The sequence below is a fragment of the Muntiacus reevesi genome, chromosome 14 (genome assembly GCF_963930625.1).
Source record: "Muntiacus reevesi chromosome 14, mMunRee1.1, whole genome shotgun sequence".
NCBI classification, from domain to species: domain Eukaryota; kingdom Metazoa; phylum Chordata; class Mammalia; order Artiodactyla; family Cervidae; genus Muntiacus; species Muntiacus reevesi.
In genome coordinates, this window is record NC_089262.1 from 12,058,669 (window position 1) to 12,085,416 (window position 26,748).

Sequence of the window (26,748 nt, forward strand, 5' to 3'; positions counted from 1 at the left end):
ACAATGTTAAATGTAAGTGATATCTCAATTAAAATTAGGATTAAAAAGAAATGCAATAACATTTTAATTTTACAGCTTTAATCAAAGATTCAAAATTTAACATGTCTCTCCTGAAACTACCACAACATTGTTAATTGACTATATCTCAATACAAAATAAAAATTTTTAAGTTTGGGGAAAAAAATTTAATGTGTCTCTGATTTAGCTCTAAAGTCGAATCAATGCAGTACAAAATGAAGGAATGATCAGAAACCCGCCATCTTCCTTGTTCTTGGATCCCTTTCCCCGTCTTCTCTGCAGCCTTATCTTCTCCAGGACCATTAGTCAAACTCATCCTTGCTGACTTCCCACCTCACACTGCACTCCCTGTCTGGATGAGTTCTTCCACCACCACGCAGCCAGCAATCTTCTGTATCTCCAGGAAAATCCCACATCCATTTGCCTACTGGGCTCCTCTGCTTGGATGCATCAAGGGAACCCAAAACACGATCTGTGAATATCGAACTCAAGCCCACATCAAGCTCATGGTCTTTGCACCTTATCATTCTATTTGATTTCCTTTCAGTTTTCCCCATCTCAGTCATAAGCACCATCATTCACCTAGATCTCTCAGCAATAAATCTAGGGTTCATTCTTAGCCCCTTCTGTCTCCCTACCATGTTCCCTCCATCATCAAATTCTGCTCAGTTTTACCTCCTAATGACCTCTTCAATCTTTTCTCCTCTACTCCAGCTTCACTCCTTGCCCCCTCAGCTGATGCATCATCTCTTGCTTGGGATATTCACATAAGCTCCCAATAAGTTTCCCTAGGATTGTCCCTTGGCGTCTTCCAATCCTTTCTCCTGACAGCTACCAGAGTGATCTTTACAAAACGCAAATTTAACCACACCATCCCCTAATCAAAATACATCTCCCAGAGGGCTCGCGATTACTCCCAAGATTGAAATCGATGGCATGTTCTAGCCCCCCTCCACCTCCCCATCTTCAGCTGTCTCCTCTGTCCCCTGCCTTCACACCTCAGCCACCCTGGCCTTTCAGTCCCCTATACCTACACCTCAGCCCCTTCACACCTGCTGTTCCACCTGCCCCACACTGCCTTCTTTGCACTTTCCAAGCCCCTCACCCCCTCACCACACAAGCACACCCCCTTCACCCACATGCACCCCAGCCTTGTTGATTTTCATCACCCTCCCTCCACCCCCATATATGTCCACCCCATTATTAGAGGCTCTCATACAGCAGCACACTTCCACTTCATTTACTGAAGCTTGTACCTACACCTTCATTTGTACGATTATTTAATTATACAAATGTTTAATGGTCTACAAAGGCAGGAATGCGTCCTTCTGTCCCCAGCACTTAACACAGAATGTATCACATAAATATTTGCTGAAGAAGTAAAAGCTGACTCACAGGAAAAGAGTTTTGATTGTCCTCACCTGATTTCCTTCTCCAACAGTCCATAAGGTAGGAAAATTATGAAATAAATCCCCCAGGACCTCCCAGTCTCCCGTGACATCGTATCCTCTATCATCATACCTCTATTTCCTCCTTGTATTTCAGAAGAGGGGCTTCCATGATATTTCTTAACTTGAAAGTTTCATTCCCCACATCCAGACGGTGCCCAGTGACAGTCATTATCCTTTCCCAGTGCCGTTCCATCATGGCCTTACTGGCCATGAGCTCCAGCAGTGGGCAACAGTCACTAAAGTCATCGATGGTCTTCTTCAGGTCCAAAAAAGCCTGCCAGTCCTTCAAGGCTCGGGGCAGCTTCCGACACCTGCAAAGGAAAGCCTACATGAAAGGCCAGTTGAATATAAGCCTGGATGTCTCTAGTCCAAGACTGTCTGCTAGCATATCTATCAAAAACAGTCACCCAGAACAGCCACCACATTGTTAAACCTCATGACTCAGAGGAGAGCTGTAGGATTTACATTACAGAAAACTGCTCCTCCCAATCAGGGCTAATATTTTCAATTCCTCCATAAAAATTAGGTAAGAGGCATTATTTTAAAGAAGGTGCTTCTCAATTCAATTCAATTCTCCAGACACATATTGAGACCCTGCAAAGTACAAAGCACAGCAGAAATGTACCAGCTTATCAACTGAAAATTACAACCAATAACCCTCCATTTTCTTTAGGTTCAGTACTTAAAGGATGTAGAAAAATCAAAGGGCTTTTGCTTTTATTCCAAATAAATCATCTAACATAAACTTCAAATGCTTGGTAAGTGTAATATAAATAGCGATCAGCTCTAAGCTGCAGAAAAGCCCCTGGAAAGATTCATTTGGGTTTAAAGGATGCACTTGTCTCACCAGCTACACACAGGGGTAATTAATAAGTAGTGTTTGACAAGGGTGATGTCAACAGACAATATCAATGAAGCACAATGTGCTCTTGAAACATCTAGGTGAAAAGAGAACCCAACAACCTATCAAAGAAGAAAGCATTTGAAGTTCAATAGCTCTGGGCATGTTAAACATTAATATCTCACCTGTTCTGGAACTCTAAAAGTTCACTGTTGATTTTTTCAATATTTACTTCTGACCACAGGATATCATGATAGCTATTTACAGTGTCTATGACACTGTTGTACAGAGTGTATATTTTCTGAAGAAGATTTAGTTGCTTCTTGATTTCGAGAAGCTTAGGATACTGCGTGACCGGCAGACCAAAAAGCTCCTCTCCCCCAGTATAGGTGATGTATTTCCGATAGATATTATCAAATTGATTCTAATAAAGATACAAGTGAAAATTCATCAAAAATGGTTTACACATGAATAAACATGCAAATGAAAAAAAGACTGACCAAAAAGCAAGCATGCATGATCTCTGATTCCATGTAAATAAGAATCCTGAGGAGTACCATTAATTACATGGGAACCAATTCTATTTATAACCATACCAAATCACAGTTTTTAAAAGGTAAGTAAATATATACTGTATTCCACAATGAGCTTCTCTATATTAAGGTGGGGGTGGGGGAGTATGTGTTTAAAATACATTGAGCTCTTTCAGCCACCTTGGACCCTGTGGAGGCTTGCTGGGAACAGGACCTCTAAAACAACAAACATGTCTGGCAGGCTGTGGGGCAACACCATTTTTGCTAGCTGTAAGCAGGGTCTACAGAACCAGAGGGAGCACACAGCTCTCCTGAAAATTGAAGGTGCATGTGCTCGAGATGAAACTGAATTCTATCGAGGCAAGGGATGTGCTTATGTGCACAAAGCAAGGAACAACACAGTAATTCCTGGTGGAAAACCGAACAAGACCAGGTAATCTGCGGAAAGATAACCTGAAAGTGGCTCAGTCATGTCCGACTCTTTGCAACCCCACAGACTATGCAGTCCATGGGATTTTTCAGGCCAAAATACTAGAGCAAGTAGCCTTTCCCTTCTCCAGAGGATCTTCCCAACCCAGGGGTCAAACCCAGGTCTCCCGCATTGCAGATGAATTCTTTACCAGTTGAGCCACAAAGGAAGCCCAAGAATACTAGAGTGGGTAGCCTATCTGTTCTCCAGTGGATCTTCCCCACCCAGGAATCGAACTGGGGTCTCCTGCATTGCAGGCAGATTCTTCAACAACTGAGCTACCAGGGAAGCCCAACCATAACTTCGCTCATGGAAACAGCAGTATGGTTTGTGCCAGATTACGAAGCAACCTTCCTGCTAAGGCCATTGGACACAGAATCCACGTGATGCTGTATTTGAGGATTTAGACTTGCCGAAAAGTAAGTAAACAAAAATGTGGAAATAAAACACATTGAGGTTTTGGTTGTATAAGAGGTCAAAGAAACTAAAAAGATTACCTGAAACATGATAAGTCTATCACTGGCTTCCTGGGGTTTCAGGCCACTAGCCATTGGACCATTCTGAAACAAACAGTTGAGAAAGACAAAATAAAATGAAGTATTTGCATACAAATTTCATAAGCTCAATGTATTTGAATATCAAATGTTGTTTTCATGCATGTCACATATAGGATAGGAAATGTTGCTTTTTATTTGTAAAAAAAAAAGGGGGGGGGGGGGACTCAGGAAAGTGACTCATTTGGAAATATTTTCAAGGCCAAAACAGCCAAGTTAATGTCAGAACTTTCATATGTCAAGAAATTTTGAAAATTAAAAATATGTGCTATTCATCTACTAGGCAACACAGAGAAAGAAGGGTCAATAATTGTAAGAAGCCCAGTGTCTGGTTTGAACTAAAGCACTAACGCCACACAACCTACAGAGTTCACCACTCTAATACCTATCTCTAAAGTGACTTGTAATATTAACATTCTAATCAGGTTTTCCTACATTAGACCACCTTAAAAAATCTGGATGTCTGTGCTTCCTCAACCATGAAGTTGATGCTTGAATCCAGTCTCCTAACTTCATTCATTTTGGTGTGTTACTGATTAATAGATAAATATTTTACCCTATACTTTACACATTTCCCCTCTGCAGCACATTATAATTGGTTGGAAATGGGTCTCCTTAAACAACATATTCCCAGTTGAAGATTCTGCACCAAAACTCATATACATACAGTTAAAAATATGGACTCAATCTGTTTTGTCCACTTTTGTATCTTAAGCACCAGGGGCAACTCTGTAATATTTGCAGAATGTGAATGCTATGAGAAGGATGATCACAATAATTATAATTGAGTGATATTTGTCTACACAAATCTAGAAAGATACCAAACACTTCAGTAAGAGACCAATGATACAAATAGCACTTTTTAATTTCCATTTACTGTTGAAATTATCCTGGATAAAATCAAAGGGGAAAGGATTGTGAAAGGGAAATACCTTTGGTCTCATAAAAATAAAATTTCCATTTCTGGGGGGATTTCATTGAATTTGACATGTGAGCTTTAAACAACATTTGGTATGCTGTATTCACTCTTCCCCAAAAATACACAGAGCCGTACCACATCATAGTCCTGATAGAACTGGTGACAGTCTTGAAGGAAAACCTCCACGGCACCAATAAGCTCTTTCCTGAAACCAGGTTGTAGTGAGACTAGTTCATTCTGAACTTCGCTGGCACGTGCCAGAAGCTTCTCCCAAGAGTAACGCAGGGTATCCACTTTGTCCATCTCCTCCTTTGCTATCAAAAGCCCATATTTGTTAAGCAGGGTATAGGATTCCTACAAAAAGAAGAACAATTCAATTTCTGCCAGTCAGATGCATAAATCTACACACAGTCATCTTTTTAGGGCATCAGAATGAAAAAAATCAGCAAGACAGAGCAACTGTCCAGAGTTCTAGTTTCTCTACTTGCAAACTTGGAAAAGCTTAAGCAAGCAACGGAGCCACTGAACTTCAGTTCCCTCATCTGTAAAACAGGAAAATTTCCTGGATGCATCACAGGATTTTCATGAATATGGAAAAGATATCATTTCAAATGCATTTTGAAAACTATAAATCATTATACAAACAAATGGTATTTTTACCTAGGCCCCTAAATTGTATTTGAAGACTATAAAATTAGGTAGATGAAAAATGTAGAACAATTTAACTGCTAATTTTAGAATAACAAAATGAATCAGTTTTAGCTCTATCCTATTTCACTTTGTTGGTAAAAGGTTCCAACAGTAAGACATAGGAAGGCATTCTTGAATCACACCCTGAGCCAAGTCATTGCCCTAAGGATGAAAAATCCTGGACTATTCTTTTGTCTAGAAGATTAAAATGAGGCAAAGTTTGGTTTTCATGTGAAAAAAAATTTTCCTAAATATCCCTGGCCTCTTCTCCCGCCATTACTCTTTCTCTTAGACATAGAATAAACACCTGATTGTTGACTTGAGGAAAAGATTATTGATTTGGGCATGTATAGCACAGGGTCTTTCTCCCTCCCTCTTTCTCCTTCAAGGCAGGCCTCCAGTCTACACTTCAGTACCAAGTAAACGGAACAAAGTAACACAGATTGGCAGCTTTCCGGTGTTGTCTTTGATGGATGAGAAAGTACAATTCTGGGACTTCATTCCACAAGCCCATTGCAAGTGTGCATAGGATGGGAAAATGGGGGAGGTGAGATACAGTAGGAATATAAGAGCCAAACACCAAACCAGATCTTCCAATTAACTTCTATCAGTACTAAAGATTGCATCTTGATCTTGACTATTTGACAAGGGTTTGTCTTAACTCTCAGGTCAGGGGTAAGAGTTGGCAATTGCTGGATCTCTTCTTCAAAACCCTTCTTCAAACTCCCCAGGTCCTATACCACATGGGGGGTGGGGGGGGAGGTCTTTGCCTTGACGTTTCAGTTCCCATGAACAGCACAGTGGAAATGTTATTTTCCTGACTCAATACAACAAAGGCACAAACCTGAAGTCATCTCTGCCATTTTCACTGCAAATTGAAATGTTCCAAAATTCAAAGTGCAGAAAATATGATACAAAGCTATGATCCTGACTATCAGAGTTTAAGTCCAGACATTTAAGTTACAACATGATGAAAAGAGGCTTCCCTGGTGGCTCAGATGGTAAAGAGTCCACCTGCAATGCAGGAGACCCGGGCTCCATCCCTGCGTTGGGAAGACACCCTGCAGGAGGGTATGGCAACTCACTCTAGTATTCCTGCCTGGAGAATTCCATGGACAGAACAGTCTGGTGGGCTACAGTCCATGGAGTCACAAAGACTTGGGCATGACTGAACAACTAAGACACATGATGAAAAGACAATGTTTTATATCTGAAATTGTTTCAATGCTACAGTTAGAGTAGTCTCATATAGACGAATATAGCAATCCATTCCTAATCAAGAATTTTCATCTAGAAAAGATATGATAAAAACAAAAGTAATGCACATTAATAAATCTGCATGGCTTCTTTGACCTCAGTTTCCATGTGTGTATGTAGGGGGCTGTGGCAAGGATGAAACAAGTTAATAAGGAGTAAACTCATGAATGGGCACCATCAGTGCCCCATCGAGGTCCTGTTTTCCAGCTGACATTTGCATCCCAGCTCTTGAGCATGTTGGCTGTAGGAATTAAGCTGCCTTCTTCCCTTGAAAATTGTCCTCAGCTGACAGGAGCCTCCTCATGGGGAAATTATGGTCAAGGACCAACTCTTTGGGGGGATAAAGACAGTCCCCCTTGCCTCAAGGTGGGATCAACTGAGTGGTACGCTTCATGCTCCAGAACTGCCTCTGGGGTCAGGCTGACGTTAGTCTACAGCTAAGATCACACCCCGGGCTGGCTTCCTCCCACACCCAACCTGGTCCTCCCTTGTTAGTTTCACTCTGCTTCTCTCATAAGCACTTGTCAATAAATCACTCATGCAGAAGCCCTCATCTCAGGCTCTTCTCTTAGGGACCTCAGATGCCACACAAAGGACAAGATCTGACCCCTCAGGGGCACCCTATAAGGTCAGGTATCAACATTACTGAATCATCATTCATGGGTTTAGCATCCACCTGTAACTCCAGTCCAGACCTTGTCAATACGTCCTCTAATAGCGATCAACATCTGGAGATATTCCTACTGACACATAAACAAGTGATTATCAGTTACCTCAACGGGTCCCACTTGAAAGTCAATGGGGATTTGCTGCTCCCTAATTTCCTTCAGTGCTGCCATGGCAATTCGAATATCATCCAGGTCTTTAATGGGGCGATTCAGTTTCTTATTGAAGTCTTCAACAAGTGTAAATATGTTTTCCATTTCACTTCTGTATTTTTGGTTACAGTGACGGCCGATGACAGCCATCCAGGCCTTCGTCTCAGCAGTCAAGGTGAACTTCAGATCAGCTATAAAACCCAAGTATCCATGTTCAGTTTGAAAACCTTGAACCAGTATGAGGAGACCCAATGCAACTGTTCACCAATAGTAAATATTTTGCAGCCAAGAGCCCTTTAACACATGAAAAATCAAACTTGAAAAAAAAATTAGTCTTTCCTAATTATTATATGGGCTTCCCTGGCTGTTCAGTCGTGAAGAATCACCTGCCAATGCAGGAGATGCAGGTTCAAACCCTTAGTCGGGATGATCCCCTGGAGAAGGAAATGGCAACCCACTCAAGAATTCTTGCCTGGGAAATCCCATGGACTGAGGAGCCTGGTGGGCTACAATCCATGGGGTCAAAAAAGAGTCGAACATGTGACTTAGCAACTAAACTACAACAACAAATTATTGCCTATTCATTGATTGTATAAAACTTGTTTTGCAATAATTGAAAACACATTCCAAAATGCCCCAAAAAAAGTACCTGAGAAAACTGCTGGAGATAAGCCTCCAACGTTTGATATTGTTATTTATTAGAAACAGTACATTTTAATTCCAAATATGAGAGACTCCTCCCTTCTCTTAATTAGCCTTTATTTTCAAGGTTTACCACCAAAGTATCCCAAAACAGTTCAGAATAAATAATTATGCAGAAGAGAATTAAAAACAAATCTACAAATTGGTCTTGAAGCTTGAGGCCCATAAAAAGAAAGTCAATCTTTAAGAAAGCTAGAACTCTCTGGAATGCTAATCTAGGTAAAGAGACAGAACAATACTGCTGAATTTTCATGACTGACTGAAAAAAAATGAACCAACCTGTATACAGGGCGATGGCACCCACACAGATATACTCAGGCTCAGCATTAATTTCTTGCTCTAGTTTTTGGAAGTAGAGAATCTGGGATTCAAATTCAGAAAGTGAGGGGTTTTTTATAATAAACGTCATAATAGTTTCTTCTTTCTCCTTTTGCCAAATGTGATCATAACGTTTGAAGCAGTCCATGGATGTAATAACTTCCTAGAATATAAATGACAGATTTGTGTAGAAAAGGAAGAATCAAGAACAACATCACAATATAAATGGATATTTGCCAATTGCTAGGGATTCCCATCAATTCATTAAAATGCTTAATTAGTGAACCGTGTGACTAGTTCACATGTGCCATAGAACTGGACCCAGATACAACAGTGAACACAGTAATCCGGGACTGGTAACAATAGAACTATCATCCTAGCCAAAAAGGGAGGGAAACGGTTTTGGGGAGGGTGGGGCGGCAAGTTGAGTCCATGAAATTTCTTGTGGACAGGGCCCAGTTGATTGGGGCTGGACCTCAGGTCAAAAACCATAGCTCAAAATCATACCACAGAGAGGGTGATGCTACAGGGGAAAAAAAAATACTCTGAGGTCACTTTCTTCCACTGCTCAGAGCTCCTCCAAGACTCTCACGGGTGAAATCCACTGGAAATCTCAAAGGAAACCCATTGATTTGTTCCCTAAGGTCAGAGCATGGGTATTAGATATAGAGAGACAAACAAATACCTTCAGCATCCAACTCCTTTGAAATATTACATAGAATCACACAAATTACATAAATATATTGGATAAGGATTGATACCCACACAGTATTAAGTATTTCTGTATGTTTCTACATCTTCACACCTTTCTTTTCTAAATTCCTTGTTAAGTTTTAGAGAAATCTTCATAAAGATTCTACAAACTTCCCATCATGTATGCTCCTAGGTATTCTTCAGTTCAGTTCAGTTCAGTTCAGTCGCTCAGTCATGTCCGACTCTTTACCACCCCATGAACCGCAGCACGCCAAGCCTCCCTGTCCATCCCCAACTCCCAGAGTTCACTCAAATCCATGTCCATTGTGTCAGTGATGCCATCCAACCATCTCATCCTCTGTTGTCCCCTTCTCCTCATGCCCTCAATCTTTCCTAGCATTAGTGTCTTTTCAAATGAGTCAGCTCTCCGCATCAGGTGGCCAAAGTATTAGAGTTTCAGCTTCAACATCAGTCCCACCAATGAACACCCAGGACTGATCTTTAGGATGGACTAGTTGGATCTCCTTGCAGTCCAAGGGACTCTCAAGAGTCTTCTCCAACACCACAGTTCAAAAGTGTCAATTCTTTGGTGCTCAGCTTTCTTCATAGTCCAAATCTCACATCCATTCATGACCACTGGAAAAACCATAGCCTTAACTAGACAGACCTTTGTTGGCAAAGTAATGTCTCTGCTTTTTAATATGCTATCTAGGTTGGTCATAACTTTCCTTCCAAGGAGCAAGCGTCTTTTAATTTCATGGCTGCAGTCACCATCTGCAGTGATTTTGGAGCCCAGAAAAATAAAGTCAGCCACAGTTTCCACTATTTCCCCATCTATTTACCATGAAGTGAGGGGAGCGGATGCCATGATCTTAGTTGGTCTTGATCTTAGGTATTCTTCAGAGATATTATTTTCATAAAAGTGACCTTTTTCCACTATTCTTATAACTATATGAATGGCATATAAGCTTTTTTTATATCATTTTTTTAATGAAAGGTCCTGTTTGCTACTGTGTGCTTCTGTAAGATGAATTGGCTCTCTTGCAACTGGCAAATAGGTGATGATGTCACTATAACACATTATCAAGTGTTACTTTCCCAGTACTTTGTTTTGTACTCACTGAAGCAGCAGAGCACAGAGGGGCACAGTGCTTTGGCCCCTTCTTTCTTTTGGGTTAATTTGGTCTCCACTTTGTTTTGAGAATGTTCTTGGCACAGTTAGACCTGATTTTTGCATATTTTATCCTTGCTTCCATAACTCAGCATTTTTAACTGTTTTTTACATCACCTTCTCCCAAGTTTCTTTCATCTTTGATAGTAAAGTTTCATACTCACTACAGTGTTATTAAATGGGTTAGTATCTTACTATGATTGTTACCATTTTTGTTAACTACCCTGGTTACAGAATTTCTTACATTTTGTATGTTCCTCCCAACCTTGTTTTTCTTATAATCCCTATTTTATTAAAGGTGCAACGTTGCAAATCAGGCTTTTTAGGAACATATTTACTGTATTTCAGCAGAAATGCCTATCTTTCCACTTACTACTAACTTAACTCTTTACTAAGCCATATTTTCTTTTCAGATTAGCATGTTCGGATTTACTTGGTAGATAATTATATCATCTCCAAACAATTAAGATTTGTCTCTTCATTCTAATGTTTACAGCTCTTGGCAATCAACTTTTCTACTGGCTAATATTATAATTTCAGAGTTACATCTGCATGAGAAAAAAAAATTTAAGCTGAGAGTGAAAATGCCATTATTTGAAAGAACAGAGCATTTCCAACTGCACTCTAAATGGTCCAATTAAGTAAATTTCACCAAGTTGTACCAAACCAAGGATAGCTTTACCGCCATGCCCAACAGGAAGCTAATGTGTCACTCAAAACCTCAGGCTTAATGAGTTTTGAGACTTCCCACCCATTAAAACGCAGAAAGGTAAGCCTGCCGCTGAGGGTCCCAACCACAACCAATCCCCTGGCGTGGGCTGAGATGCAGACATACACACCCAGAATGCATTGCAACAGCATGTGGACATTCTCACAAATGGACGATGGTTTGGAGAATGAAATACAGATCATCAAGGACCCGTGAATATGGGTAGAAATTCCAGAATCCCGCTCTTTCAACATCCAAGAGTTTATATTATTAAGAACATATCCTACCTAAATAAGTTTTAGACTCTCATTTATTTTATCTGAAAGTGTCTAACTTGATTAAACTGGGACTTTTGAAAGCAGAGGTAACCTAGAATCTAAAGGAAAATTACACGAACTACATTTGTAGGATTGATTTATTTAAGTTATTTTAATTGCCATGGTTATTTTGATTATTTGGTCCAGCTCATCTTTTCAAGCCAGGCAGTGTTATAAGTTGATGGCCAACCTTTGGATGAGCTGAACATAGGTCAAGTTTACATTCTGATTCAGTGAGCTCCTATAAGAGGAAAGGGGCTAAAAAAAAAAAAAAAAAAAAAAAAAAAAAAAGAGGAAAGGGGCTGAGATCAGAAGATTTTCTGTGGTTGAGGAAAGGTCAATCACACAAAATTCAGAAGGGTCGATGGCTGTACAGGGCCACATCTAACACTGTGACCAAGTGTGCATATATACTTCCACAAACAATTTGGCCATCCTATCAATCTGGATAAAGTCTTTCAAGTTATTCTAAGTGCCAACTTTTTCTATTATTTTAAGAAAGGCTAACATCTGTACATTTCCTTCATATAATAGAAAGGCAAATGTAACAAAAATGACACAGACATAAGTATTTTGGTGCCAGCAGGATATTAATTTCAACTACTAGGGCTTACTCAGATTTTCATAATAGTGTCTGCTTACATTCATAGAAAGTAATGAACTTTATTATTGATCTATTTTACTGTGTTTTCCATGATTACTGAGGCATTTGAAAGGATCCTTCAATGCTTATTATCATCATAAAATACTCTACTTACCTTTACATTTAGTATAGAGCTTGATAAACTAAGCACTAGACAAATATTTGTTAAATTGAATTATGTGAACGCAGTCCCCAGGGCAAAATTAAATACAGGACCTTCACGATATTAGGAAAATAGAAAGTACTGAAATGCAAAAGCTTCCAGTTCCCTCAGGAATTCATTAAAATTAAACTTAGTATTTCCTCACATGGTTACAGCAAAGGCAGCTTTTCAAAACACGTTCAAACAAAAGAAGCTCATCCTATCAAAACTGAGTAATAGAAAAGATACATTTACTGAGTGACAGCTGTTCCCTCAACATTGAGAAACATTTTTAAATAGTCAGCAGGTCTTAGTGGCAATGTGAATATTTTCTTTTAAGGAGAAATTGACTTCAGAATTTTGAATCTTTTTGACCAAAATAAACAGATTTGCCTGAACATAAAAGGAAAAGTTGAGAGAAGTGGTTGGAAGAAAAACATTAACCTGAATTTATATCCATGTCCAATGCAACTTTGTGCTGATAATATTTTCAATATTCTCAGTATTATCTTATTTCCACATTATAATGTATATAAACTTTCATCAGATATACACAAATATAAAATTATCATCATAAAATTAGAGTGTAAATCTTACTCTATTTCAAATGATACAAGTCAGTTCCAGCATCACTGACTCTTTGAGTGAAGTGTGACTTGGGCTTTAAGACGTATCAAATTTTTTAAACAGACTTATTTGTACTATTAATATATAAGTACATAAGTAGTTTAAGGCATGAAACAGGAGACAATATAAAAAAACAGAAAAGATAGTTCTCTTTCACCTTGCAATCCGGAATGAAAAATCTTGAGTTAAACATTTGCTGAGCACATACAAGATTCCATAAGTTGCTCACTGAAGTCACAGAGGGTGCGACCCAAGCTATGTGAAGGACAAGCTTTAATACTGGACTTCACACAGGTACGTGTTGCAAAGCAAAAGAGCCTGGCTGCAAATCCTCTTGGCATACCTTTTTGGTGGAGCTGATGATTGTACTAAGCACAGAGACTAATTTTGCAATCTCTTTGTTCTCAGAAACATTCTTATAATAGTTGCTGGTTTGCACGGGAATGGGTAAGTTCACAGAGGCTATCTCAAGGGTATCTAAAGGGGAAAAATATGAGAGAGAAATATTTATACCAACAGTATAGAAACGTGCTTTTAAAAGATGAGTAAATTTCTGTAATAGTAAGGGGGCTTCCATGGTGGCTCAGACAGTAAAGAATCTGCCTGCCGATGCAGGAGACCCATGCTCGATCCCAGGGTCGGGAAGATCCCCTGAAGAAAGAAATGGCCACCCACTCCAGTATTCTTGCCTGGGAAATCTCTTGGGTAGAGGAGCCTGGCGGGCTCCAGTTCATGAGGTCACAAAGAGTCGGACACGACTGAGTGACTAACACTGTAATGGTAAAGTGAGGACGTCTGAAAGTCTTCTTTGTAAAAGCAACAGAGGGGACCTCGCTGTGGTCCAGTGGTTAAGAACCCACCTTGTACTGCAAGGGACGCAGGTTCGAACTCTGGCTGGGGAAGGAAGATCCCACACGCCTGGGAGCAGCTAAGCCCGTCCACTGCAACTACTGAGGCTGGGCACTCCGCCTTTATCCCCTTTGGTAACAGATTATTTTAAAGAGGGACTTGGTTCAGTGCCTTCCTCGAGGTGAGTTTATCTATCACCTCAAGGGATACGAGCACTAATTGAAAATTACCCAAGCTCTGCCATTTGCTCAGCTGCTTTAAAATAAGTTTGAATAAATAAAGACTACATTTATCATCTATCATTAGCAACTTGGATGTCATATACTCCCTAATATTACCTTGGATATGGGATGACACCATCCTAATGGCAAAAAGCAAAGAGGAACTAAAGAGCCTCTTGATGAGAGTGAAAGCGGAGAGTGAAAAAGCTGACTTAAAACTCAACATTCAAAAAACTAAGATCATGGCATCCAATCCCATTACTTCATGGCAAATAGATGAGGGAAACGTGGAAACAGTAACAGATTTTATTTTCTTGGGTTCCAAAATCACTGCAGACAGTGACTGCAGCCATGCTTGCTCCTTCGAAGAAAAGGTGAGAGAAACCTAGACAGCACATTAAAAAGCAGAGGCATCACTTTGCTGACAAAGGTCCATATAGTCAAAACTTTTCCAATAGTTATGTATGGATGTGAGAGTGGGACCATAAAGAGTGCTGAGCATCAAAGAATTGAGGCTTTCGGATTATGGTGCTGGAGAAGACTCTTGTGGGACTGAAAGATCAAACCACTCAGTACTAAAGAAAAACAACCCTCAATATTCATTGGAAGGACTGATGCTGAAGCTGAAGCTCCAATACTTTGCCACCTGATGTGAAGACCCGACTCACTGGAAAAGACCCTGATGCTGGGAAAGATTGAGGGCAGGAGGAGAAGGGGACGGTAAAGGATGAGATGGTTGGCTGGCATCGCCGACTCAATGGACATGAGTTTGAGCAAACTCTGGGAAATAGTGAAGGACAGGGAAGCCTGGCGTGCTGCAGTCTGTGGGGTCACAAAGAGTCGGACACAACTTAGCAACTGAACAACAACAGCATAAATGAAAATCATGACATATACAGCAAAAATCACATCATCTTAGCAAAACAGGACACATAATGGGTCAAAATACAAAAGATCTCTTAAACCAGGAAATATTCATTGCAAAAATGACAAGCTTTTCTTTAAACTATGAGACTAAAATCCTTCTTGTCCCCCAGTATGTCTTTGATATATACATTTAAAATACACTATTTAGGGGCTTCCCTGGTGGCTCAGTGGTAAAGAATGTGCCTGCCAGTTCAGGGGACACAGGTTCAATCCCTGCTCCAGGAAGAGCCCACATAACATGGGACAGCTAAGCCCATGCACCACAACTACTGACTCTGTGCTCTAAAGCCCAAGAGCGGCAACGGCTGAGCCCACATGCCACAACTATTAAAGCCTGCAGGCCTAGAGCCCGTGCTCCCGAACAAGAGAAGCCATGCTGTGAGAAGCCCGCACACCACAGTTAGAGAGGAGCCCCCACCAATTGCAACCAGAGAAAACCCAGGCCCAGCAATGAAGACCCAGTACAGCCATAACTAAATAAATAAATCTTTAAAAAGTAATAATAAACTACACTATCAAGGTGATATTAAAATACATGAATTTTCCAAACATGAAATTGACTCATAGATTAATATTACAATCTGATCTGAGGATTGCATGGGGCCGGGGCGTGGGGGGGGGGGGTGGAAATATCTTTTAGCTCAACAGGTTTTGAATTAGAATGACTAGTCAGAAAGAACTAAAAGAACATTTACCTTGAGGTTCATTTTCTCCCATTTCAGTATCAGAATCACTGTCTTCATTATGCTGCAAGGCAGTCGATTTTCTTTCCTGCATCTTTTTCTGCAAAGGAAAAGGAGACTTTGCAGGTGTCCTATCACCTGTAAAAGAAGCAGCTTCCACATGAAACAATTTGCTCACACCGCACCCACCTTGGACACCGGCTCACCGCTCCACTGTCTAACCCCCTTGCTGACAGTGACGATGCACTCCACGGCTTTGTTCAGCGTCTGCTGTATGTCTTCGAGGGCTGGAGCCATGCTGATGTTGGGGATGGCCAGAGTGACGCTTGCCCGGAAAATGGGCACACCGTTCTGCTTCACTTTAGAGGCACTGTTACTGTCTGAGTTAACACAGAACAGGGAAGTTTTCACCCTTTTCATTTAAAAAGATTCTTTTTTTAATTAAAAAGATAAAATCTCATTTTTAACTAGAAAAATGAAAGCACCTAGATAAAGACATAATAGGTATATCATCAGACCATATGAATTTGCTGAACATATGAGAGAATGAATAAAAACTAATAGAGGATCTAGTTTTGCTCAGTGGAACACAGTAGTTCAGTAGAACCCAAGCCATCTTCTGCTGATTACAATCTATGGGTACACGCTCCATAAAGGAAATTTGCTGCATGGAGTCAGCAGATTATATAATTATAGAAACTCTTACCTAAAATATTGAAGATGAGACTCTGAACAACAGGATGCCAGCAAATTAAATATAGAATAAGTAAGGAAGGAATAAAACACAAGACTATCAGGACAAATGCCAGCTTGGAATTTCAAATAAAACATATGTCTTTCTACCATCACTATCATCACTCTGGTATACATCAGAGTATATCACACTGGGAGCAGTTAAAGAGCGGGGACGAAATAAAGTGTAATTCACCATTTATATCCGAGGGACTTTTAAAGTTGGATATAGGTATAGTTATGGGTATATAAACATGGATATTGACTATATGGATATTGACATATGGATATGTATGTGTGCAACTCTATACAATTGGAAATACCTGTAATATATAAAATTGGGAAAGACAGGAGACAACATCCAGCATATCAACAGTTGGTAAGTTCAAATAAGTCCCATGTCAAAGAAAAGGACTATCCTCCATTATGAAGTGAAATAAAACATAATAAACCAAGTTGCCAATCAAAAGTTCTTTCAATGTTTCCACTTCTTTTCATCCACTTTTAATTAACTATTAGATAGGTGCCCATATTCAAAATAAATAAAAAGGTTTATTATCCTATTTTTTTTATTTTAATTAATTATTGTTACTTTGTTTTTATATGTTTTCAATTTAAAGGTTAGTTTCAGGATGTCTCTAGATTTGAATGATTTTTGTGGTCCATCTGGGAAACCAATTTCTGAACGGTGCTGAAGAGAGATGATTGTTTTAAGAATGAAGAAACGAGCTGAAAAGTACTAAATTGACATAAAAATAGCAAAAAAAAAGATAATTTTCTGCTTTGGAGGTTATGACATTAATAAAATCTTTCTTTATAAGACTGGCTAATAATCTAATGATTTAACAATGAAAGTATGTTTCTATATAGCTTTTTTTAAAGTATTTCTTCTTTTACTAGTTAAAACAATTCATTTCACATGTTTTCACCTTATTACAAGGAGATTAAATGTGATGGTGATTACTATGTTATTCACAAAAGCTAAGTGGCCTTAAGTCAATTACTTAAATTTCCTGGACTCCAGTCTTATCAGTCTTAAATGAGAGAAATGATAGTGTCTACTTTATCAAACTGCTGGGATAATCCAAGTTCATATTATATAAATGTACAAGCAGGCACTGAGGAAATGGTGAGGGTTTTGATTATTTAAATTTAACAGGAACACACACACATGCACACACAGCCAGAGACCAGGCTTGGCGAGCCAAGAGGCAAACCCTGTGGGATCATTACCCCGGAAGCTCATCATGTTGCAGAATTGAATGCGCCTGCGGATGGCCTCTAGCGTGTTCCTTGTAACTTTCAGAAGAGCATCCGTGTTTTGGTGATTGAAGTGAGAGAGCAACTCTCGGGCCCCTTCCTCTAACACCTCAATCTCTTTCTTCTTTCTTGAGATTGTCATCAAAGGAAGGAGGCCTGCCCCAGCATTAAGGGAAGAAGTCAAGGCATCAGAATTTTCATCTTCTCTTTTTGCTGTTACAAAATGAGAGAAATTGAAAGAGATGGGGGCAGAGGGGCACCTATTGCAGTTAAAGAAGAAAATTAAGATTAATTGGTGCAATGGTAAAGAACCCGCCTGCCAACGCAGGAAACACAAAACACATAATCGATTGATTCCTGGGTCAGGAAGATCCCCTGGAGGAGGAAACGGTAATCCACTCCAGTGTTCCTGCCTGAAGAATCCTATGGACAGAGGAGCCTGGTGGGCTACAGTCCATGATGTTGCGAAGAGTCAGATAGGACTGAGCCCACACATACACACATACACACAAGTTTAATAACACTCAAATGTCATACTTCTTATGAAATGAGGCCATCAGAGGATAGGAAGAGGACATTGGGGGAACAAAGTGGCCTGGTGGAACCTCTCATCCTTGACGTGTGAGAATAGGAGGAGAGGCAGGAAGAATGCAAAAACAAGACAGGGCCTGGGTGCTAGGTGCTGGCTCTCTGGGTTCTCTCTTTCACCAACAACCACAAACCCTTGGGGAACAGCGTCCCTTCCCTGCCTCTCGCTGTCTTCATCTGTCCCATAAACCACTTGCTCTGGTGTAGACATACTCCAGTGGGAATTCCAACCCATAATCCATCCTACTTTACTGATAAAGTGAAAAAACACACACACCTAAATGCAAAGAGAACTAACAGGGACCAATATGAAGTACACATTTGTAGAGTTGAACAAAAAGTAATGGAAATTAATGACAGGCCATCATTCAAGTGTGCCCTGAATCCTAATTTCAGATTTATTGACATCCTTATAAAACTGGGAGCGTCTTAGAGTGCGAAACTCACTGCGAAGTAGAAAATTAAATTTTAGTTTTCAGGCGTGTCCTAGAAAAACAAGACCCTTCGATTACCCCCCTCTCTTACCTGAACTTTCATTTTTCCAGTCATCACTATTCACATTGAATACTTTCTCTCTTTCTTCTTTAGATGAAACTTCCACATCCAGCAACATATTTATTAGCTCATTGACTGCTTCCTCCACTAAAGAGCTTTTAAAGTGTAGTATCTGAGCACCATTTACACAAAGGTCCTATCAAAAAAACAGCATCATGTCATTTTTATTTATCTAGCTATTGATAGCACATCAGTAATGGTAGCAACGTGACAGGTCCAGCCTCCAGATGAGATTTTGGCCTCCAACAATGTTTGGCCACACCTCTCACACTAACCCAGGCCAGGCGTCCTGTAAAGGACTGTATTAAAGATGAGAGAACCAACTGGTGAACAGATGGACCACGATTACTCTAACTTCTCCAGCAGTAGAGGAAATAAGTCCAAAAGCCATGAAGGGCCTCTCTTCCCACGAAGCTTCTTCTATTTCACATAAATCTGCTCTAGTCAGGCTCCCTTCCCTCTTCACCTTTGCAAACAATCCATTATCAACTCCTAACTAACTTTAAGTATTCTCCTCCCCTCCAACTAGATTATACATTTCTCAAGAGTGTAACAAATGCAAATGAATATACTGGGGCACTTTAATCAAGACAAATAGACAGACAGGGAGATGATGTAGTCAGTGATTTACCACCTAGTTGAAAAAATAAGCCCATGAAGCAACAGATTCTGAGGGTGTCATGGTCTCCAGCTTCAACCCACCATGGTTCAGCTTGAGACGCTCTCATGTCCTCATGGACCCTCCACTCCAATAGCTTCGGGGTTCATTTACCTCCTCATCAGCCATGACACTCACCCTTAAACCCTCTGACGCTGCACACCCTCCCCTAAGGATGACGTCACATCAATCATTCTTTTGCCAACAGCCTTTACTCCATCAACCCCTCAGCCTTCCAGGGCCCTATTCAGGAGAAGTCCAACCCAAATGATCAGATAATCTATGATCTCTACTTGTACACACAGGTCATGGCAAAGGCAGGTCCTTGGCACTGGGAATTCATGGCCTCCAAACTCAGTGCAGCTCCTAATGCTACCCAGGAATCATTCTACGTGACTCCAGTCACATATTTCTACCAGGCCCTGGAACTGCTGTGTTCTCAAATCCTTGTCCCCTCAAATCCTTGCACCATCCTCCCCGTGACCTGGCCCTGACCCTATGCCCTCATCCAGAAGACTAACCAGCATCCATCATTAACTCTCTTTCCTCTTTTTTCAGGAATGCAATGCTTATCCTTCTAGTTAAGAATACGAGGGACTTTCCTGGTGGTTAAGTGGTCAAGAACCTACCTGCCAATGCAGGGGACACAGGTTCGATCCCTGGTCCAGGAAGACCCCACTTGCCGTGGGGCAACTAAGCCCATGTGCCACAGCTACTGAAGCCCTGGCACCTAGAGCCCGTGTGAGACAAGAGAAGCCACCGCAATGAGAAGTCCATGTACCACATGAAGACCCAGCGCAGTCAAACATAAATAATAAGTAAATCAAATAAAATTTTAAAAAATAAACAACACAAGCAGCTGCTTTAAAGAAAAAAAAAATCCCACCATCTAAGCTCTAAGCCACACTCTCCTGCTTCCCCGGGACTGTACTTACCAACCATTCCCTTTTTCCTTCTCTTCTTGATCTCCCTCACCCCAGCATACAAACATAATCAGTGAACTTCAACTCAATGTCTTTCTGCCATAAGAATAAGCCTCAGGGCTTTGCACTTGCCATTCCCACTGCCTGGAATGCTTTTCCCCAGAGACAGTCACATGGTTTTCTTCCTCACTTCCTGTGTTCAGATGTAATTACAGAGGTCACCCCTGACCATCGACATAAAATCACTACTCTCTTTCAGGTACTCCTTTTCTCCACTCTCCTCTTAATTTTCCTCCACTGAACTTGGTATGTTGTTTGCTCACTGGCTTTTTTTGTTTGCTTGTTTTTCTACATCCTCCACTTGAAAGTGAGCATTGCAATGGCAGAGATTTCACTTGTTTTGTTCACTGTTTTATTCCCAAGCTGCGTTTCACACAGAAGCTCCATAAAAAAAAAATTACTGAAGGAAAAAATGAATTATAAAAAGTAAATGAATTCAAGAGAAAGCATTCTTTTATATTGGTAATCATTCACTTTGTAATCAAAATGCAAATTAAAATTAGGCTCTATGATTTTGCTACTTAAGGTAAAATTAATAATTTATAATTACTTGTAATACATTTATTGTTGTATTTTTATTATAATAAATGCATTGCTCTACTATGTACCTTATTCTAACAAAAATTTTGTTATAATTTACAATAATTATAATAAAGCAGTGTTTGTTGGAAGACAGTGAAATTGGTACTACTACATTGCTGATGGCATTTTAAGTTGATATCATCAGTTTGAAAAGCAATTTGGCTACAAATATTAACAGCTATTAAATGAAGACACATTTTTTTTGGAGGAGGAAACACTCCTAAAGGGGAATAAAAAGCATGAAATGTATACATATATTCATTGTAGCTCTTGGCAAAACAGCAAAACTTTAGAAATCATCTAACTATCCAACAATAACAAAGTAAGTAAATTAGGATACATCAACTCAATAGAATATTCTGAAGGCATCCTTAAAATGGTGGCCATGTAGCAACATGAGAAATATTTTCTGAAGAAAAAGTGGGAGAAGAAAAAAAAACCACCATTACAAATCTGCAGTCTGTACAATAAGGATCACAAATGTAAATAGGCAATATACCAAATTATCCAATGGCAGTGTAATAGGTAAAAATGCTACTTTTCCCTTTTTTTTTTTTTAATAGTTTAGAATGGAATGGCTACCCACTCCAACATTCTTGGAACTTCCCTAGTGGCTCAGACAGAAAAGAATCTGCTTGCAATGCAGGAGATCTGGGTTCAATCCCTGGGTCAGGAAGATCCCCTGGAGAAGGGAATGGCAACCCACTCCAGTATTCTTGCCTGGACAATCCCATGGGCAGAGGAGCCTAACGGGCTACAGTCCATGGGGATGCAAAGAGTCAGACATGACTGAGCAACTTACGCTTTCACTTTTAAAACTTGCTTTTAAATTTAATTCTTTTAAAATTTTGCATTTTTATAAAACAATCATATGAACATGGGTAAAAACCATTAAAACCCATGGAGCCCAGTAATTTCTCAGATCAGGAGTACAGCAAATGAGCAAGAGAGAAGAGGTACAGTTTGGGGTCTACACACAGATAGTGAGCCTAAGAGAAGGAGGATGGAGAAATTTCTAAAATGTGAACATTTAATTTTGACTACATAAAAATCTAATATAAACTGAAGATGACTATATATGCAGAAAAAGGTTAACACAGCAGGCCCGAGATTGTTCTCCTATTAGTGAGGTGGATCTCTCGCTGGTGTCTAGGAGCCTAGATTTCAGGAAGGTTCCTACAGGCTGTAAAGAGTGCCTCTCTGTGCTGAGACTATCTGGGCAAACAGTGTGGTTTATGGTGCCAACCAGCTTTCCGTCTGGGTGTCTGGAATTTTGGTGCTTGCTAGGCAGAGAGCACCTGTGTGATGAAAAGGGAAAAGGAAAGTGAAAGTTGCTCAGTTGCGTCCGATTCTTTGTGACTCCATAGACTATACAGTCCGTGGAATTCTCCAGGCCAGAATACTGGAGTGGGTAGCCTTTCCCTTCTCCAGGGGATCTTTCCAACCCAGGGATCAACCCAGGTCTCCCACATTGCAGGCGGATTCTTTACCAGCTGAACCACAAGGGAAGCCCACCTCTGTGATGAGACCCAGTAAATACCTTTGGCATGAAGTCTCTTAAAGGGCTTTCCTGGGCAGAAATTTTGCACACCGGTGACTGCATTTCTTTTGTTGAGGGTGAGCAGGCAGTGGCGGGGTAGGGGTTGGGGAGGGCAGGGAGAGACAGTGAGCTCTTTGTGACCCCATGAGAGGGAGAAAACATAAGGAATCCCATGCGTGCATTCCTCCAAACTCTGCCTGTCTTTTCCCTTGTGGTCTGACTGTGTATCCTTACTGTGCGTGTTCTCTCTTGCTCAGTTGCATCTGACCCTCTGTGACCCCATGGACTCTTTGTAGCCCACCAGGCTTCTTTGTCCATGGAATTTCCCAGGCAAGAATACTACAGTGTGTTGCCACTTCCTTCTCCAGGGGATCTTCCCAATCCAGGGACTGAACCTGCGTCTCCTGCACTGCGGGAAGATACTTTACCACTGAGCCATCTGAGAAGACTGTGTATCCTTATTACATCACTGTAATAAGCCTTAGCCTTTATTGCTACTAGATTCTGAGTTCCACGAGTCCTTCTAGTGGGGATGGTCTTGGGGACTCCTGACATACCATATTAAAGTCACTACTGATGAGTTTTTATAGTCAAGATGCCCACTGGAAATGTAAATGATGCTAAAGTGACTTTCTCAAAGGGGCACTTCATGGAACACTGTTCCCAGGATCCTAATTGTGGCACAGAGAAGAAAGTGTCCCCTTTGCAAATGTTTGAGAAATAATGGATTAAAGAGAGTTAACTAGACCCTTTCCCAGGAGACCATCCGAAGGTCTTTATTCTAAACCATTGATGTGAACAGAATCTGAAAGGGAAAGAAGTGCAGTCTTTACCCCAGGCCAACTGAACACAGACCTAGTCTTTTCCAAGCTCCCCAGCAATGGATCCAGAATCATGCACCACAGAACACCAGTTTGGGAAACACTGCTCTATATAAATGTCTAAAGAAGAAATTCTATCCAGAAGCTATTTAAAACAACTATCTTATTAATGAACGTAGCTTACTAGAAGCTCTTCAGCAAAACAGCTCTATGGGCTTCCCTGGTGGCTCAGAGAGTAAAGAATCTCCCTGCAGTGTGGGAGACTTAGGTTCGATCCCTGAATTGGGAAGATCCCCTGGAGAAGGAAATGGCAACCCACTCCTATATTCTTGCCTGGAGAATCCCACGGACAGAGGAGCCTGGCTGATATGGTCCATGGGGTCAGAAAGAATAGGACACAACTGAGTGGCTAACACTTCAAAAACTGTGGGAAAATGAGAAATGTGTTCCGTGGCAATTTCTCTCTTACTGATCTGAAAAGACATGATTTGTTCTTCATGTCTACCTGACCCCTCGGGTACATTCCTCTTCATTTTCAAATTATTGTCGGAAGGCTCCTCGTTTAAACAACATCCATCACAGACCAGTGATGGGAAGAGAAAAAAAAATGCAATTGATGTTTCCCAAATTTTCCAGTGGTCATGTATGGATGTGAGAGTTGGACTATAAAGAAAGCTGAGCACAGAAGAATTGATGCTTTTGAACTGTCGTGTTGGAGAAGACTCTTGAGAGTCCCTTGGACTGCAAGGAGATCCAACCAGTCCATCGTAAAGGAGATCAGTCATGGGTATTCATTGGAAGGACTGATGTTAAAGCTGAAACTCCAATACTTTGGCCACCTCATGCAAAGAGCTGACTCATTAGAAAAAACCCTGATGCTGGGAAAGATTAAGGACAGGAGGAGAAGGGGACGACAGAGGATGAGATGGCTGGATGGCATCACTGACTCTATGCACATGAGTTTGAGTAAACTCCGGGAGTTGGTGATGGACAGGGAGGCCTGGCGTGCTGCAATTCATGGGGTCGCAAAGTGTCGGACACCACTGAGTGACTGAACTGAACTAAACTGAAAATGCCATTTATAGAAAAATGAATCACAAAATAAAGTTTAAATAAAAGCATCAATCTTCTAATAACCTTTGTCATCTGGAGAAACTCTTCGCAGGGAACTGGCTCTTCACTGGGGAGCTGACAAAGAGGAGTGCTGCTCATTTCCTCCAGGATGGCATCAACTCGGAACTCGATCAAATCATTGACCCTGTCGAGCAGCAACTCCAGGTCCCCTTTGGAAAAAAATAAGGGTGGATAAAAGAAATTAAGCATTTTGCCGTTGCTTGTTTTTTCTTTTAAGATTTTATTTCAGCAGTAAATTCAGGATTAAAGTTGCTCCACAGAGCTGTTGCAGGAGACATAAGAGGTTCAATCCCTGGGTTGGAAAGATCCACTGGAGGAGGGCATGGCAACCCACTCCCTTATTCTTGCCTGGGCCCATGAACAGAGAAGCCTGGTGGGCTATGGTCCATGGAGTCACAAAGATTCCATGAAGTGACTTAGAATGCATGCATAGAGCTATTTCACACTGGGTTCTCACACTGTTCTCTCTTTAACCAGTTTCCCAGCTTTCTCAGCCTGCCTAACTCTGACTCAACTTGTGGATTCAGCTTGAATGCATCTCCCCCAGGAGGCTTTCTGTGAATCTGCACATATTCATGTGGCCCCCTCCTCCTATGCTGGTGTTGACCCCTGAGCACCCCTCCATCTCAAAGGACCTTCTCCACTCCTATACTGCTATGGTTGTCTGATCATGTGTTTTATGTTATTCAACCTTCAAACTGTAATGAGCCTAAAACATACCTCATTCAAACCCAAAGATCCCTTCACAGGTTGTCTCTGAATCTAGTCCCCAAAGCTACGAAGCAAAGCAAAGAGGGTAGGAGGGTTCAACCATAAGCCCCTCAATTCTCTGCTCCACCAAACCCAGTATCTATCAAATATTCTTGAGTATATTGCACCTAGTAAACAGCTGGATCCTTCTGAGTTCTAAGGTATTTGGAAGGTACAGTGGAAACCTACTAATAAGACAAGCTCTTGAAATTCTGGGCTATAAATAGACAAGGCGTTACTGCAGCAGCCACAGAGAGAGAGGAAGGGAGGGAGGCAGGGATGGAGGGAGAACATGAGGAGCTATTAGAACGGGTATGTAGAAGGAAGGTTCAGAAAAGGGTGATCTGGAAATGAGGTGATGGGGTCAAAGGATGGGGAAAGGGGTTATGGCGATAAGTGAATGAAAAGGAATTGACTGTATAAAACTATCACAATTATGACTACATATGCATATAGGTATCTAGTACAAACCCAACTCAGGGTAATACAAAAGCATAAGAAAGAGCCTGATTTTTCAAGCCCTCTGCAGTCAGTCTGGGGGGGAAGATGGAACCATTAGAAGAAATGGAAATGCAGAGTCTTTTGTCTCCGTGTAAAATAACAGGAGGTCACAAGAGGAAGTGGTCCTGTGTGGTAGAAGAGTCCAAGTGGGTTCTTAGGAGTGGGACATATTCTGGGCTATCAAACACGTGGAGAACTGAGCCGCGAAGGCGTGAGGACATCGTGTGGGAGAGGAAAATGACCATTTCTAGTCTTCCTAGAACAACGCCTCCATCGGGCATTAACATGCTTTCCTAGGAGGCAGTCAAGGAACTCTGGGAACTTACAGGAGCCCACTTTGGAGACCCACTAAATACTGGCACATCAAGGGCTCTGAAAAGTCCTCCAGAAGAGAAACCTGCTTGACTTTGTTTAACGTGGATTTCCCAGAATTCTCTGAGCCTACCTCCTTCTTTGCAACATACTTGTACACATTGTGGGAAATCGTAATTTATGGAATACACCACCTTACATATATTTCAAAGTGTAGTATATCCCTCTTTAGGAACAAAATATTTGCTTTAACTTTTCCCATATATCCTGCTGTTCAGCAGTCTGCTCTGTCCAAATCACATCTTTTAAATCAGCATCTCAAAATATACTAACCTGTGGTATAAAAAGCTGAATGACTCTAAAGTTCCTTTAAAGCCTAATGCCCAACAATAACCATAATTTTAAAAGGTAGTTAATCTCTGAGGATAAAATTAAATAGCGAATATATATGGTTTCCAGGGCTTCTCTGGTAGCTCAGCTGGTAAAGAATCCGTCTGCAATGCAGGAGACCTGGGTTCGACCCCTGGGTTGGGAAGATCCCCTGAAGGAGGGCATAGCAACCCACTCCAGTATTCTCGCCTGGATAATCCCCATGGACAAAGGAGCCTGGCGGGATGCAGTCCATGGGGTTGCAGAGAGTTGGACACAACTGAGCGACTAAGCACAGCACACACACTTGTGGTTTCCAGGAAATTGATGATTTCATATATTTGGTAAAATTCCTTCAGTTCAGTTCAGCCACTCAGTCATGTCTGAATCTTTGCGACCCCATGGACTGCA

At 40.9% G+C, this 26,748-nt stretch overlaps 2 protein-coding genes across 2 annotated transcripts in view; one reads left to right on the plus strand and one right to left on the minus strand.

Annotated features, from left to right (window-relative positions):
- DNAH5 (dynein axonemal heavy chain 5) overlaps positions 1–26,748 on the minus strand; it is a 308,357-nt gene that overhangs the window by 179,744 nt on the left and 101,865 nt on the right. Inside the window, exons 17-28 of the mRNA XM_065905594.1 lie at positions 24,409–24,554; positions 18,658–18,823; positions 17,518–17,757; positions 15,742–15,932; positions 15,565–15,652; positions 13,216–13,349; positions 8,532–8,733; positions 7,506–7,741; positions 4,921–5,139; positions 3,810–3,872; positions 2,496–2,734; positions 1,540–1,780 (exon numbers count right to left, since the gene is read on the minus strand). Of these exons, the coding sequence (XP_065761666.1) occupies positions 1,540–1,780; positions 2,496–2,734; positions 3,810–3,872; positions 4,921–5,139; positions 7,506–7,741; positions 8,532–8,733; positions 13,216–13,349; positions 15,565–15,652; positions 15,742–15,932; positions 17,518–17,757; positions 18,658–18,823; positions 24,409–24,554 (2,165 nt within the window). The remainder of the gene's footprint in view (positions 1–1,539; positions 1,781–2,495; positions 2,735–3,809; positions 3,873–4,920; positions 5,140–7,505; positions 7,742–8,531; positions 8,734–13,215; positions 13,350–15,564; positions 15,653–15,741; positions 15,933–17,517; positions 17,758–18,657; positions 18,824–24,408; positions 24,555–26,748) is intronic.
- Positions 3,074–3,719, plus strand: LOC136146632 (large ribosomal subunit protein eL33-like). Its single transcript, XM_065905604.1, has 3 exons — positions 3,074–3,276; positions 3,490–3,502; positions 3,603–3,719. The coding sequence occupies exons 1-3, from the start codon at positions 3,074–3,076 to the stop codon at positions 3,717–3,719; spliced, it is 333 nt and encodes a 110-aa protein (XP_065761676.1).